This window comes from Panthera onca, chromosome A1 (assembly GCF_046562875.1).
Source record: "Panthera onca isolate mPanOnc1 chromosome A1, mPanOnc1 haplotype 2, whole genome shotgun sequence".
In the NCBI taxonomy this organism is placed as follows: Eukaryota; Metazoa; Chordata; class Mammalia; order Carnivora; family Felidae; genus Panthera; species Panthera onca.
In genome coordinates, this window is record NC_138339.1 from 204,646,077 (window position 1) to 204,662,410 (window position 16,334).

The following is a 16,334-nucleotide window of genomic DNA, read 5'->3' on the forward strand; positions in this document are numbered from 1 at the left end:
CTCATTTTTTAAAACAAGTATCAAGAATTAGGGTGCTCAGGTACACAGGGACACTAACTTTTGGACCTCTGAGCATGTGGAGACAATGGTATATTTCTGGGTTTTGCCGAAGTAAGGGAGTGTTCATGTTGAGTTGATGCCCCTTGTCTTGGCTACCATGGTTCATTGCACATATCTTGCTGCGTTTTTTTATATCCATATGTAATTACCTCTTTATATGCTTGTCTCTGCCACTTGATTGTTACTCAGTTTAAATTGTACATAGCTTTTTTTTCTTTTGTATTATAAACATCTAATAGAGTAACATCTATGTTCTTCGTTTCATTTTACAACTTGAGATTGTATCTCGTTATCATTCTTTTAGCCTGAAAAACTTCTTTTGACACTTCTTGTAGTACAGGTCTGTTGGAGACAGATTCTCTCAGGTTTTCTCTGTCTGAAATGTCTTTATTCTGCTTCTATTTTCGAAAGGTATTTTTGCTAGATGTAGAATCTCTGGATGACCGTCGTTTTCTCCAAGTACTAAACTGTAAAGATACTACTCCATTGTCTTCTGCTGCTGTAGTGTCTGGTGAAAAATGAGTAATTTGTGTCATTTTTAACTTGCACATAATGTGTCTTCAGATCTCTGGCTGTGCTTTTATGGTTTGCCCTTCACTTTTAATTTTTTTTTTTTTTTTTCAACGTTTTTTATTTATTTTTGGGACAGAGAGAGACAAAGCATGAATGGGGGAGGGGCAGAGAGAGAGGGAGACACAGAATCGGAAACAGGCTCCAGGCTCCGAGCCATCAGCCCAGAGCCTGACGCGGGGCTCGAACTCACGGGCCGCGAGATCGTGACCTGGCTGAAGTCGGACGCTTAACCGACTGCGCCACCCAGGCGCCCCGCCCTTCACTTTTAATTTTTAGCAGTTTGACTATGAGTTGCCTAGGTGTGGGCTTGTTTTTGTATTCTTAGTTTGTGCTTGTATCCATCTGTGAATTGACTTATTTTTAATTAATTTATTTGTGAGAGAGAGGCAGGCAGCAGGGGAAGGACAGGGAGAGAGAGAGAGAGTGAATCCCAAGATGCGTGGCTCGAACTCATGAACTGGGAGATCATGAGCTGAGCCGAAATCAAGAGTTGGAGGCCTAGGGGTGCCTGGGTGTCTCAGTCAGTTAAGTGTCCGACTTTGGCTCAGGTCATGATCTCATCGTTCATGGGTTTGAGCCCCACATCGGGGGCTGTCAGCTGTGCTGACAGCTCAGAGCCTGGAGCCTGCTTTGGATTCTATGTCTCCCTACATTGCTCGCACTCTGTCTCTCTCTCAAAAATAAATGAACATTAAAAAGAAGAGTTGGAAGCTCAACCAGCTGAACCACCCAGGCGCCCCTCTGTGAGTTGATTTCTTAAAAATCAGTTATTTTATCATTATCTACTCAGATAGGTCTTCTGTACCATTTTTTGGTCCTCAATTATACTTGTATTATAGCACTTCATATTATATCACAGCTCTTGGTTTCTCTCTTCTTTATTCTTTCCCTTTTTTCTTTGTGTTTCAGTTTGCATGCTTTTTGTCGATCTGGGTTTAGGTTTCCCAGTTCTTTTCTCAGCAATATTCAGGTGACTCTGAAGCTCAGCTAATGAATTTTTCATTTTTTTGATACATTTGAAATTTCTTTTTCTCTTAATATTTTTTGAGAATGAGAAAGAGCATGAGGGGGAGAGGGCACAAAGAGAAGGAGACACAGAATCTGAAGCAAGCTCCAGGCTCTGAGCTGTCAGCACAGAGCCCGATGCGGGGCTCGAACTCACGAACCATGAGATCATGACCTTAGTCGAAGTCAGACTCTCAACCAACTGAGCCACCCAGGTGCCCCGATATATGTATGAAATTTCTAGTGTGGTTCTTAAAATAGTTTCCATGACTTTGTTGCTGAAATTCCCCATGTCCTATGTTGTGTTCACTCTTCATTACATCCTTCAGCATTTTTACAAACATCCTTCTGAATGGTCCGTCTGGCAATTCCATCATCCAGGCTACCTCTAGGTCTGCTTCTCTTTGTGTGTGGCATTTCCTTGGTCCTTTGTGTATGTAGCAGTATGTGAATATATGGTGGACATTTGACTTAAATAGTGTGGAAATTAAAGTAAATAATACTTCTAAGAAAGAATGTGCCCCTTTTTCAGGCTGCTAGAATTGGAGCTGAGTCGATTATGCCCTCTGGTGGAGATGGGCTTGCCAAAGGTGCTGCTTTAGTTTGATTAGTGTCTTCTGGGGCTTCAAAAGTTTCTTAGCACTAAGGAGATTCTGGCGTTCTACTTTTGGCTTTACAACTGAACTACTAGCTTTCAAGACTGGGATAACTCTGTTTTAAAGTTCTGATGCCCTTTTCAGAATTAGTGCAGAGTTCTTTGTGTTTGCAGTTGCACTTCTGGCTCTGTTTCTTCAAGAAGTCTCTTTGATCTGGTATCTGTCCCCAGCCAACCATCGGGTGGCCACTGTCATTTATTCTCTGAAGGTCCAGATTGTGTCTTTGGGATTTCTTTCCCGTCTTTTTTTTTTTTTTTAAACGTTTGTATATTTGCTTTTGAGGGAGAGGGAGAGAGCACAAGCGGAGGAGGGACAGGGAGAGAGAGGGAGACAGAGAATCTGAAGCAGGCTCCAGGCTCTGAGCTGTCAGCACAGAGCCTGATGCGGGGCTCAAACTTACGAACTGAGAAATCATGACCTGAGCTGAAGTCAGATGCTTAACCAACTGAGCCACCCAGGTGGCTGTCTTTTACCTAGGTCAGAGTGTTTGGGAGGGCAGTGGCTTTGCATGGGAAGAGGCCTCCCCAGACATTACATGGCTCAGGACACCTTGCCTTCCCTCCAGCCATTGGCGTCCTACCCCAAGCAGTTGAAGACCTGAGGGAAAGTGTAGGTAGGTGGGTGGAGACTTGTTCCTTGATTAGTCTCCTTGGAATTCTAGTAATGTTTCTCATGCCGGCACCCATGTGGCTGCCAATAGTGCGTTAAAAATTAGGCTGTTTTTTCTTTGCCCTTGTTGAACTTCTTAGTCTGTAGCTGTTTGTCAGGGATAAAAGCAGCTTGTCACTTTGTGATAGTTCTTCCAGGTTTCATAGTGTCCTCCGCTCCCTGATGGGTTGAAAACAACAACTATAATTTTGGAAGTTTTCTGGCTTGTTTTTGTTGTTAGGATGAGAGTAGTGGTAGTGTTTTGTGACTTTCTAAATGCTACTGGAAGCTGTCATATTCTTAGTACTTTAATGATTAGGTCATGTTAGGTGGACCGTGTGTGAATGCAGTACATGGCATATTTCTTAGGCTTTACTCTCAGAGAATTTAAAGATTTATTTTGAAAGATAAACATTGCTATCTTCGCGTCTTAATGAAATCCTAGTGCTATCCAATAGAACATTCTGTGATAGTAGAAATGTTATATATGTACTTTGACTAGCCACATGTGGCTTTTGATATGGGGCTAGTGTAACTAAGGAACTGAACTTTTTTTTTTTTATATACAATTTATTGTCAAATTGACTTCCATACAATACCCAGTGCTCATCCCAACAAGTGCCCTCCTCGCTGCCCATCACCCACCCACTTTCCCCTCTCCCCCACCCCGCATCAGCCCTCAGTTTATTTTCTGTATTTAAGAGTCTCTTATGGTTTGCCTCCCTACCTCTCTGTTTGTAACTATTTAGTTTTTTTCCCCTTTCCCTTCCCCTATGGTCTCTGTTAAGTTTCTCAAGATCCACACAGAAGTCAAAATATATGATCTTTCTATGACTGGCTTATTTCACTTAGCATAATACGTTCCAGTTCTATCCATGTTGCTGCAAATGGCAGGATTTCATTCCTTCTCATTGCCAAGTAGTATTCCATTGTATATATAAACCACATCTTCTTTATCCATTCATCAGTTGATGGACATTTAAGCTTTTAAGGAACTGAAATTCTAATTTACATTTAAATAACCACAAATGGCTAGTGGCTGCCCTGAAGAGCATACATCTGTATATTACCTACATTATGGTAAGAACAGTGTAACGTATAGTTACATTGAACAATTCACAGAACCATTGTTTTTTGAGTATACTTACTTCTATTAGCCTCTTTAAGACATTTTGCGTTTTTGACTGTTACCACTTGAAACTTTGTGGGTTTTATGTGATGAATAGAATTTGTGAAATCAAGCGATATTCAGTGAATATGGAATTAGGTTTATAAATTAATGTCTATACACTTTCAAATATCAGTGAACTATTTGATCTAATAGAAGAAATCCCATTACCGCAAAAACCCAGCTTTATTTCCTGAGGCTTCAGCCATCGTACTTTATAGTTGTTCATGAAATTCAAATACAGACCAGCCTGAATGAGGAGAAATGTGGTATTTACCAGAACAACTAGCTCTGGAGATATAAGTAGAATTCAACTCTTAGAATTCCTAAATCACGTTTTGTTTTTTCAGGAGTGTGGCATGCACTATGAAAAAGGGTACTGGACAAGGGGGCTGAGGACTAGGATACTAAATATTAGTTTGATTGCCAACCACTAAATTAGTCCAGTTACCTTTTTAAACTGCTTAGTTTGTTAATCCGTAAAGCAAAGTTCACTTGTCGTTACAATCTTAAGTCTATAATTTAAGATTACAAGGAATCTTTGGAGGTTGTCTGATTTCTCTTCTGCCTTTAGACAGGATGGTTACTGAAAAATTTTCATATTTCTGTTTTTGTAAAAAAATTTTGAAGATTCTAGTGTTGAATGCCTTGGGATGAAATCATAGTGATAATGTGATCCACCGTGTGGGTTTTCTTATTTTGGTAATTAGATAAATATTGTTGAAGGAAATACTAACATAACATGCTACTTTTTACCTTTGTAGCTGGACAAATTTGCCAGCATACGAATTCCAGGAAGCAAAAAGGAGAGACCTCCACTTTCCAACCTGAAGACTGCATTTGCAAGCAATGATTGTTCTTCAGAGATGATGGAAAACATTCCAAAGCCACTGTCAGAGAGTGAAGTCTTAAAACTCTTCGAAAAGATGATGGTAAGAATTGTGGTTTTTCATAAAATGGTTGACGTTAAAACCTTAGCTTCTAATCATATTAATAGAACAATAACACTTAAGACCCCTGTTCCATAGGGTGATTTCTGATGTCATTGAAGATAGCACCTGAGGTGTTCAGAGCTCCAGGATTACAAAAAATAAGAACCAGAGAAAAATTAGCACAGTAGTTGTTGTTTTTTTTTTTTTTTTTTTTTTTAAGAGGTTTTCTGTTTTTATGTATTTTACTAAAGTATCCAGTGATATATTTTGAATCTCAAAGATTATCTAAGTGGTCTGTCTGGGTTCATTTGCATTTTAGAATGATGGTCACGGTGCTGTGTATGTTGTTAGGTGTGTTTATTTTGTTTTTGTTTGTTTGATTCCTTTCTTAGTTCTCAGGATAACTAGGTTCATATAGTCTTAGAGCATTGATATCTGAGGAGACTAAAACTTATTTTGGGGTGTGCCTTTTCTGGAGACACACACTGGTATTTAGAAGGTGCCTTCAAGTTGGTTCCACAAAGCAGTGACTCTGCTTATAACTTTTAAGTGGGTTGTTGGTCAAATTAATTTAGCTTGCTATATTAACCATGTTCATAATTGTTTATCACAAAATGAATGCCAATTGCATCTAAATAGTTACATATATAGTTCTTACCCTCAAGTTGCTTATTTCCTAGGGTTCAAAGCAAACATTGGAAAAATTAAGTAAGAATTGCCAAAAGGTGGTAGTTAATGGTTAAGTTCTTCAGCAGTTCAGAGTGGGAAGAAATTAATTTTTGAGATATCTCATTAGCTTTAGGGGAAGCCAGAGTGGAAAGGTTATTGCAGCAGCTTAGGGAAATTTAGTAGAGAAGATGGACTTAGAGGACTTAGCTGAACTCCCCAACTATGAGAATGTGACCCAAGCTGAAGCTGGACGCTTAACTGACTGACCCCCAGGTGCCCCTATTCACATTTATTTTGAAAGAGAAAGAGCAAGCGAGTTGTGAGTGAGCAGGGGTGGGAGGTGGGGGGAGGGTGGGTTGGCTCAGAGGGAGAGGGAGAGAGAAACCCAAGCAGACACTTTGCTGTCAGCACAGAGCTCAACACGGGGCTCAAACTCATGAATCATGAGATCATGACCTGAGCCAAAATTAAGATTTGGACACTTAAGGGCACCAGGGTGGCGTTAAGTGGCCAACTCTTGATATCAGCTCAGGTTGTGATCTTGTGGTCATTAGATAGAGCCTCATGTTGTGCTCTGTGCTGAGTGTGGAGCTTACTTGAGATTTTCTCTCCCTCTCTCTCTTTTTGCCCCTCTCCCCCCCCCCCCCAATAAATGAGTAAAACTTAAAAAAAAAAGTGGGGGGGTTGGATGCTTAACCCACTGAGCCACCCAGGCACCCTCCCAGTCTGGGTTTATTTTATATTTATTTCACTTACTGGTTTTGACAGTCTTGTTACTTCTTAGGGAAATGTACTTATTTACTTTAGAGTGTAAGATGTGTTTGAAATTTGAGAAAGTTAATAGTTGGTCCTCTTTATTACTCAACTAGAATCAACAAAATATTTACTATTATACTGCCTTATTTTCTATTCATCAAGTATTTGTGTCCAGCATTATACATGGAGCTTCAGAAGACCCCAGAAAGAGAGCATGCCTGGTTTGTGTCTCCATAAATGAAGAATTACAGTGTTAGTGATTACTAACTTTTCATCACTGAACATACGTTTTGTTAGTATTGTTTAAATGAACCGTAGGCTTGGGACATTATTTCCTGTTATGTCAGCTCTTGGTGAAGTGCTAATTTTGGTTTTAATTAACTACACATGTATAACTCCTTATTAAGTCTTTTGTTCCCATGAGTTGATATAATTTCAGCTTTGAAAAACATTTTTTTTTTCCAGATTTAGGACATGTGTTGCCAAAGCAGGCACTTTTTTTTTTTTTTCCCCTAGCCTTTGCCTCTGTTAATGAGGCTTGTATAAAGGTAGTTCTCTTCAATATTACCTTTGAGGACTCAAGATAATAAAGTGCCCTTAGCTACTCCTTCATCCCATGTAGTGTATGTGGAACCATGCATATAAATAAATTACCTATGAGATTCTAGAATGGTACTTTTTTTCATTTCCTTGTGACTACTTTGAAGAAATTTTTCTTTTTGATCATAATTGCTGGTGCCATCTGAGTAAGCAGACTGAGTAGGCTATTGATGTTAGATGTTTACAAGGCCACATTTTATCACCATAAGCCATTAAAAGTACAACTACCTAGAAAGTACTGAATATAGTCAGTGGCATTCTGTACTGAACATGATTACTTGAACTGTTTTTCAGTTATTCTTAGGAGAAGTGTAAGACTATCAGTTTGTAGTTATGTATAGGGCAGAAGGATATTGACATCTTTGGAATGTTTATAGAATACATATTTAATAACTGGGCCTGATCACTTGTTAAATCTTAAACAGGTATCCCTGTTGGCAGAAGATCGTTTGCAATCAAACTCCTTTTACTCAGCAGAAGTAAAATGAAATTGTTGATGGGTCAGGGCTGCCCAATTTGCTAATAAACGAGTTTGTCAGAACTAAGGTCATCTTAAAGTGAGGACTGGGTTCTTGTCTTTCCTTTCTCATTGCTTGACCACATCACAATACATTGGGGGGGTAGAATCCACTGATGGTTCTGAAGCTGAGAAGGGTCTTTTCCCTTCTTTAAATGTAATGAGTGATATTTCTCAGGCTTTTCAGGGTACCTTATTTTTGACAAATTTAAAGCTGTTCCTGTGTCTGTAGAGAATGCTAGATGCAGGGTTGGGTTTGATTTTTTTTTTTTTTTTTTTTTTTTTTTTTAACTTGCACCTACCTATCTGTAGTATGAGTATTCTTCTGAAGAAGCCATATCGAATCTATAATCTTAATATCTTGGCCTTTGCACCTACAGGGGCTTCCTACCATTGAAAATTTGCATCTAAATTCTTAGTTTTGACATTGTGCAATTTTTAAAGCCTTATTTAACCTTATCAAAGGTATTGAAGTAATTTTCACATGAAGTAAAAACTGTTTTTACAGAGCCTTTTTTTCTTAAGATAGTGTGCTGACTTGATTATTTAATGAGGAGGTACAGGGTAATACTTCAGTATTTGTACTCATTTTACTTTTATATTGGAGATGGATTTACTTGGTCTCTAGGTAATAGTTTTAGTGGGTTTTTTTGTTTGTTTGTTTTTTGTTTTTGTTTTTTAAGTAGTGATGAATACTTAGACTACTTAATAGCTCTTTCTCCCATTTGTCTTTGGTAAAAGTAGAATTGTTACCTGAAAGCCCATGTTGGTTTCTCTATGAATCTAGGTTTGTAAAATAGCTGTGTTAACATCCTTGTGTATACAACTTTAATTTCTAGAAATCAAGTTTCAGTGTTCACTCTTGAACTCACTGTGGGTCTATGTTAACTGGTTTTTGAATGAGTTCAGCATGGTAGGTACAAGCTGAAAGTGACTCGTTCATTCTAGCTGTTGGCTCTTTAAACCAGTCTCCTTGGCTTATTCTTTCTTTCCCCTAGATGAAATCCCAGGCAGGTCCCAGAGCTTTCTGTTGGCTTTCAGATTAAACAGAAAAAAATCCTAGTTTAATGCAAACAATTTTCATCCAGAAGAAGTTTCCCTCTTGCCCCTTTTCAGGCTGGCTCCTCTTGTAGTCTCTAGTGCGGGCTGCTGTTGGGGAGCAAGGTTGGTCTCTTCCATTTTCCTACCTTACTTTTCCGTGCTCTACTCTCCAGCCTGCATCTGTCTCCTCCAGGACTTGATGGGAGGTGAGGAAAGGAGGAATAAGAAGATGCTTCAGGCCTCGGGTGTTGATAATCTGGCAGTGGTGCCCTGGGTAATGTTAGTTTTTATTGCTGCTGTAACAATTTACACAATTTCACAGATGTGTGGCTTTAAGACGCCAATATGCTGTCTCATAGTTCTGTGGGTCAGAAGTCCAGGTTGGCTCAGCTGCCCTCTCTGGTTTCACAAGGCCAAAATCAGTATGTGATGGCTGGGCTCTTACCGATGCTTTGGGAAGAACCTTTTCCAAGTTCATGGTGGCAGAATCCAGTTCCTTGCTATTGTAGGATTGAGGTCCTGGTTTCTTGGCTGACTGTCCTCTGGGGGCTGCCTTAGCTTCCAGAGGCCTCTTTCCTATCCTTCGTGTGGGCCTCTATCTCTCCGTTACATCAAATCCATCTCCTGCTTAGAATTTCTAGGACTTCCCTTCTGTGTCACCTCTTGTCTCCATCTATACAGAGTTGTCTGCTTTTAAGGGCTCATGTATTAGATTATGTTCTCACCCAGATAACTCAAAATAATGTTACATCTGCAAAGTCTCCTTTGCCATGTAATAGAACTTATTTGTAGGATCCAGAGATTAGGGCATGATTTTGCCTGTTACAGGTATAGGAGATTACAAATGCTGATTGTTTTCTCCTGTGGCATTTTTGTGCCCACCTGCCCTCCAGTTTCACCTATAATTCCCTTGTCACTGGTGATGTCTCCTTTGGCCTTCTGCCCAGTTTTCCATAAGCCCATTCCTCTGCTGGAGTCGCCTTCAGGACACAGCACCTCTCTGATGGCCCAGGGCTGCTGCTTCCCTGGGATCCACATCTTGTCCATGGGAAGCTCATGTATTCTTGGCCCCTCACTCCTGTCCTTTGCCTTGTTCCCTTCAGAGTCTGTCCTCTGTAAAGTATAAACTACTTTGGCTCTTGCTACCAATAATTGGTAGTTTTTGCTATTCTCCTAACTGTAAGTGCCCTCCTAGTCGTCCGATTTTACCTGTAATACTGCTGACCACTTGCTCCTGTCTGCATTACTTTTTCCTTTAGCTACCATGACACTCCTTTACTTCGGATTTTCCTCTTCTCTGGCCCGTTTTTACCAGTTTCCAGGTTTCCTTTTCTGATTTGTATTTCTTCAAGGTATTGCCTCTGGCCCTCTTGCTTTTTTTTCATCCTCTTTGGTTCCCTACACATTTCTCATGGGGGATGGGAGCCCTTTTATGTTGGCATCTCCCCAGTAGTCTGATGTTTTGCTATGTCTTCAGAAGAGCAGCTATAATCAAACTCTGTAAAAGATATACACCTCAAGAAACCAGAAACTGACCTCATCAGTTTCTTTTGATATTTTTCCAACTTTATTGAGATATAGTTGACATCTAACATTGTGTTATATATGTATTATGTATATAATCTCCTTTATTTATATATATAAATCTATATATAAATATAAATCTATATATAAATGTATATATATTTATATATATTTGTGTACATATATATAAATATATTGCAGGGTAATCTGCTAATAGTCTCAGGGGCTCCCTTATTTGTGACTAGTCCCTTCATGCTTTCCAAATTCTTTGTTACTTTTGGCCATTTAATTATAATGTGTCTCAGCGTAGCCCCTTTTGGGTTCAACTTTTTTGGAAGTCCTTGGACCTTTTGAATCTGGATGTCTATTTCTCACCCCAAGTTAGGGAAGTTTTCAGCCATTATCACTTGAGACTTTCTGTACCTTTCTCTTTTCTCTGGAGATTTCCACAGTGGATATTTCTCTTGTTGATGTCCCATAGGTATTTTTTATTTTCTTTTTGCTCCTTTGAGTAGATAATTTCAAATGACTGACCTTTGAATATATTGACTTTGCCTTTTTTTTTTTTTTGATGGTTTTAGTTCTTTGAACTAATTTTGCTTATATACCTTCTAATTTCATTTAGTTGTCTGTTTTTGTAGATTTTTTTTTTTTTTTAAGAGTGAGAGCATGTGGGGGAAAGGGCCAGAGTGAACAAGGCAGAGAAAATCCTAAGCAGCTTCCATGCTTAGCACTGGGTCCAATGTGGGGTTCAATCCCACCACCCTGGTATCATGACCTAGGCCCACATCAAGAGTCAGATGCCCAGCTGACTAAGCCACCCAGGTGCCCCTCGAAGAACTCTTAACTCTTTACAGAGGATTATTCTCAGTTTTTGGCCAGTTGATAGACCTCTAGTTCTTTAGGATCAGTTACTGGAACGAACTTGGTTTCCTTTAGGTGTCCTGTTTATGTGATTCTAATACTGTCTTTATCTATCTCTTCAGTCGGGGGCATGTTTCACCTTTACTCCTGGTTTCTGGGATTTTCACAGTGCTGTCTTGCCTATGAATAGTTAATGGCCTTTGTAGGGGGTACTGATGTTGGTAATGACCTATGTTCCCATTGTGTTGACCTCCCCTTTCTGTCATGTTCTTTTAAACAAAACGAAAAATACCCCACCAAACTGCTCCTTGCTTAGTTCTCTCTCAGGAGCCCACACTGAGATCTGGGAATCTTTTCTGATCCCCCTCAGGCATTGGTCACATCCATTCATTTCTGTGCTTCTTAGGCCCTGATTTTGTTTGTCCTCTGTTGAACCTTTCATTACCTCTTCCCCGGGCTAATGCACTGGTCTTCCAGCCACCCTTCCATGACTGCTATTCGTTACTGTAAATCCTGGCCCAGACATGACTCTTCTTAGACCCTTTCCCATGTCCTATCAGACCTAGCACTCATTAAACCTGCCTCACAGCTGCTTGTGTATAAATCCCTTGTAGAACTTATCCTTTGTTACTCCGATAGGTCTTCCCACTAGATTAAACCCATACAGCAGCATTCAACTGGTTTATCTTAAACAATTGCCTATTAAGTGCATTTTCCTAACCTTTAAGATTTCTAAGATCCCACATTTCTTTTTACCTGTAATTCTATGTCTAGGTGGAAATTAGCTTTAATTGCCAGTTTTCCAAATTAGACAAAAACCTTAAAATGAATAGGAAGAGAAATTTTATGCATTCATCTCTTCTTGTTTGTTTTGATATCTTCTCTCTGAGAGAATGAAAGCTATGCAAGAATGGTCCTCTATCTAGATGTGATCATTAACAGGCATTAAATCAGTGCCAATGATGATAAAATTATTCTGACAAAGTTTTCAAATTCTGGATTTCCTGTCATCATTTGTAAGTATGGAAGAAATGGTCCCCTAAGATTGCACAAACTACTTAAGTTTGAGTATTGATGGCCTAATCGTTTCTTGGGAAGATGTTTGTCAGCCTTTATCGAATGTAGTAGAGAGCACATTTATAAAAAGCCATCATTATCCCTTAAGTATGTGCTTGAGGTGTCTGCTGGTATTAAGAGCTTAGATGACCTGTTTAACACATATATTGGCTTCTAATGTAGGGAGATGTAGGTAGTAGTAAAGGTATTCACAGTTTGATTTTGAAACAGTTTTCACTGTGTAATGTTGAATCAAATACACAAAAAATAGAACACAATCTAACAACCACCACCACAGATATAATTGAAGTACCTTGTATACTCTTCATTCCATTTTTTCCCTTAATTCCCAAAGGTGAACATTAACCTGAACCTGATGGTTTCATTCCTATGTTAAACTTTTTCTGTATAATAATGACCAATGTATAGAAACTTTTTTCCTAACCATTTGGTGGTAAGTTGCTGACTCCATGCCCCATAATCTCTTAATTCTTTAGTATTCTTTAGTATTAGTCCCTACAAATAAGGACATCCTTCTAACCACCTAAGTCAGGAAGTTAACAGTGATCATTTTCTATCAACTAATCCTCAGTAATACCAAAAATGGTCTTTATAGAAGAAGAGTGTAGTGTAGAATCCTGTGTTTCATTCAGTTGTCAAATTTTTAACATTTCCTTTGTTCTGAAATAGTCCTCAGTCTCTCCTTGTATTTTATGAATTTGACATTTTTGAAGATTCCTCTTGGTTAATTTGTAGGTCTCTGAATTTGAATTGGTACTATAAAACTTTTTAATTGTGTAAATCTGTAAGTTGTAAACAGGTTACCTCATACTTTAAACAAGTCAGTTTTTAATGGTCATAAGAATTTTGAATATCTCTTCACACATTTATTGGCCTTTTGGTTTATTTTGTAAATTACTTGTTCATATCTTTTGCCTGTTTTGTAACTGGGGTTTTTTGTCTTTTTTTTTTTTTTTAAGTTGTAGAATTTGTCACCTATCTGGATTTATGTTTGTATCTGTTTATAAGCTGTAAAGTATCTTGTCCCAGGCTGAGTCTTGTCTTTTTACTTTCTTTAGGGGTAGATGGATTAGACTACAGAAATGGAAAATTCACTATGGTCCAATTTATCCATCTCTTTATGGTCTTTGCTTTTTGTATATTTAAGAAATCCTTCTCTATCCTGACATCATAAATCTGTTCTGTATTTCAGGATTCTGTATCTTTATGTCTATATGATATGGATCCAGTTTTTTTTTTTTTTTTTCCTACATGGATAACTGGTTTTTCTAGCAGCATTGATTTAATAGTCCTTCTTATCCTTCATTTGTAATACCTCCAGTGGTAAACATCAAGTTTTTGCACATATGTGGGTTTGTTTTGGAGGCTTGATTTTGTCCATTTGTCTATTTGTCTGGCTCTCACTTACATCCATTGTCTTAATTACTGTAGCTGTATAATAAGCCTTGGTATCTAAGACCCCCCCCCCCCCCCCTCGATTCAAAATCGTCTTGGCTATTCTTGAGACTTTGTGTTTTTATATTAATTTTAGAATCAGTTAAGTTACACTATAAACCCTGTTGGGTTCTTGATTGGAATTTCAGTGAATTTACAGATTTAGGCAAAGTGGATACTTTTGTGATATTAAGTTTTTCCATCTGTGAATATTGTATATGTTATCTCTATTTAAATTTTCAGTTTCTAAACGTAAAAATTTATGGTTTTTCTCCCTATGGGCCTTGCACATCTTCTATTAGGTTTATTCTTTAGTTTATTTCTAATATATAACTAGCTGTAAAAAATCTTTTAACTAATATTGTCAGTTTCTGTTGATGAATTTTGGTGTCTAGTAACATTATGGAATTCTCATTAGTTTCTGTTTGTTGAATGCTTCGTATTTTTTGTGTCCAATCAGAATATTTGTGAAAAACTTGTTTCTTACTCCTTTATTATATTGAGTAGAATTCTACAATAAAAAAAAAAAAAAAGGTTAAAACCATGTACTTGAAAGTTCTAAATGTTTTTCAAATCTGAGATTTCATTCCAAACACAATAACCTCTGAGTTAGGGAACTGAGAAGCTACTTTCACAATTTCTATGTACCTACCCAGTAAGGGCTCCACTTTCTTAACAATGTCATCTTCTGCTGTCAAAATGAAGGTGAAACACGATCAGTTCCATAAAGATTTTTTCTAAAAACCCTAGAAAACAAATTAATATGTTCTATTTTTCTGTTACTAAAGTGTTTAGTAGAGGTCTCTTTTCGTTTTGTATTTCAGTGACTAGAGTTAAGGTTAGCTCCTCACTAGACTGGCCTTCCCTTAGGGTAGATATTTGACCCCTGCTTTTTTTTTTTTTTTTTTTTCCTTAAACAGAGTATCTCCTCCATTACTGACTAAATGAGTGACCCTGATATTTCTGTTTTACTTGTTGATTTATGAGAACTAGAAGAACTTCTTTAATGAGAATTTTGGTATAAAAACTTTTTCTAAGAACTATATTTCAGTGGACTATGGATATTTAACTTGATTCATATCCATCTCCCTAGTGCCCTCATGGTGCATATTGCGTGTATTGCGGAGTTTGTTTCTACCTTGGTAAACACATGTTTAAGCAATGACATGATAGAAATTAGTACACGGACAGTTAAATATTGAGATGTCTTTTTGTCCTTATTGGCTTTATTCAGATGTATTTGAAATCTAAGGTCCAGACGAAGAAAGAAGAGCTCAGGTGAACTGATAAAATCAAGTGTGACCACCTATGTGGTCAAGTATAAAAGTATAAAATCAAGTAAAAAGTCAAGTATAACCACCTAATATGTTTGATACTTAAATGGTACAGCTGGTGGGAGGAATGTTCATCTTGCTAACTCTATTCCTCTCTGTGGGTACTTGTGAAGGACAGTTTATCCTTTTTCTTTCCCTGTCATTTTTTTTTTTTTCTCCTTAATCCTTCGTGTTAAGGGTTTATACATAGCTCTTTCTTTAGTCATATAAATGAATGCCTATTGTGTTGGATGTGTAAGTGATATCTTACCCAGGAATTGGAATGAAAAGAGAAACCAACAAAGACTCTTTTGTGTTAATTCTCTGTTTATTGACTGCTATAGATTGCTACTAGCAGTTAGCTTATTTCAAGTATTAGCATTCTTTACAAATCTACTTCTATCATGAGCATTTTTTATTTCTTAAAAACTTAAAAAGTATATTTAGGGTTGGCCAGATAAAATGAGAGTGGTTGCATGGGAATGGTTCATTTTGATCTATTAGTTGTTACCGTTTCCCTTTCCTTTAGGTAGAAATTGAAAAATTTAGGGAAAGGTGGTTTAAAAGCAATCGGAATAATATTCCAAACTGGAGGAGGAGGAAGAAGAAAAGAGTATAGAAGTATAAGGCAACTGTCAAGTTGATTCATTGGCTGTGTTTGTCAGGGGGGAATAATGTCAATGCCTAGTTGTTTCTCTTTGGATCCCGATAAGTGAGAAAATAAATGATTTAGGAGCATTGGATTTTGCCTGGTGGGAGTTCACTGAACCAATAAAAATGGTTAGGGGAATTTTAAAAAGAATAAGTGTTATGATAATGTTTAAGCATGCTCTTTCACCAGTGGGGAAGTGTGCAAGTCTGTTCTTTTCCAGCTGTGAAGGCTTTTTCTCAGTCTTGTTTCACCTCTAGAAAAGTTGGCTTTTGTATCTTCAGTCCACTGACGATCCTTCATGTAATTTGTGAAGAAATAGCCATTTGTTTAGAAAAGTTGAAAAGCAAATAAAAACTTTTACCAGTAGCTGTGTTCTTATCTAAAAGATCACATAACCATTGTTTGTGATTATAGGTGCTTAGGTATATGCTTGAACAGTTCCAGCAAGATGATATTTCAAAATAAATTAGTTGTGCAGCTCTCTGCATGTTAATTTCATTTCTTGTCTATTCGGCTAAAACTTAAAGTATATGGAAGAAAAGCAATGCATGAGTTTCTTCTTTTTTTGTTCTTTGATAACGGCTCTAGGACAGTTTTAAATTTGGTTTCAAATTAAGATAGTTTACACTTGCTATAAGCTTCAGTTAGAGTATTTGGTCGAACATTATATGTGAGTTCTTTGTCAGTCTCTGGATAAATGCTGTTTTATGCCTGCCATCCTTTTAATGAGCTAGCCATCTGAATTCCTATTAATTTTAATGGGGATTGAGTAAAGATACTGTGGCTAGAACAGTGGAAATCCAGCCTTACTAGTGCGAAAACCAAAAAATATAACTTCTCTACAA

At 37.8% G+C, this 16,334-nt stretch overlaps 1 protein-coding gene across 5 annotated transcripts in view; it reads left to right on the forward strand.

Moving 5' to 3' along the window:
• Positions 1 to 16,334, forward strand: part of DIAPH3 (diaphanous related formin 3) — a 516,220-nt gene that overhangs the window by 42,292 nt on the left and 457,594 nt on the right. For all 5 annotated transcript variants that reach the window (XR_013550080.2, XM_078433000.2, XM_078433008.2 and 2 more), the window contains one exon: positions 4,875 to 5,042. Coding sequence is in view for 4 of the 5 variants with exons in the window: in XM_078433000.2 (XP_078289126.1) it covers positions 4,875 to 5,042 (168 nt within the window). In the remaining variant the exon portion in view is untranslated. The remainder of the gene's footprint in view (positions 1 to 4,874; positions 5,043 to 16,334) is intronic.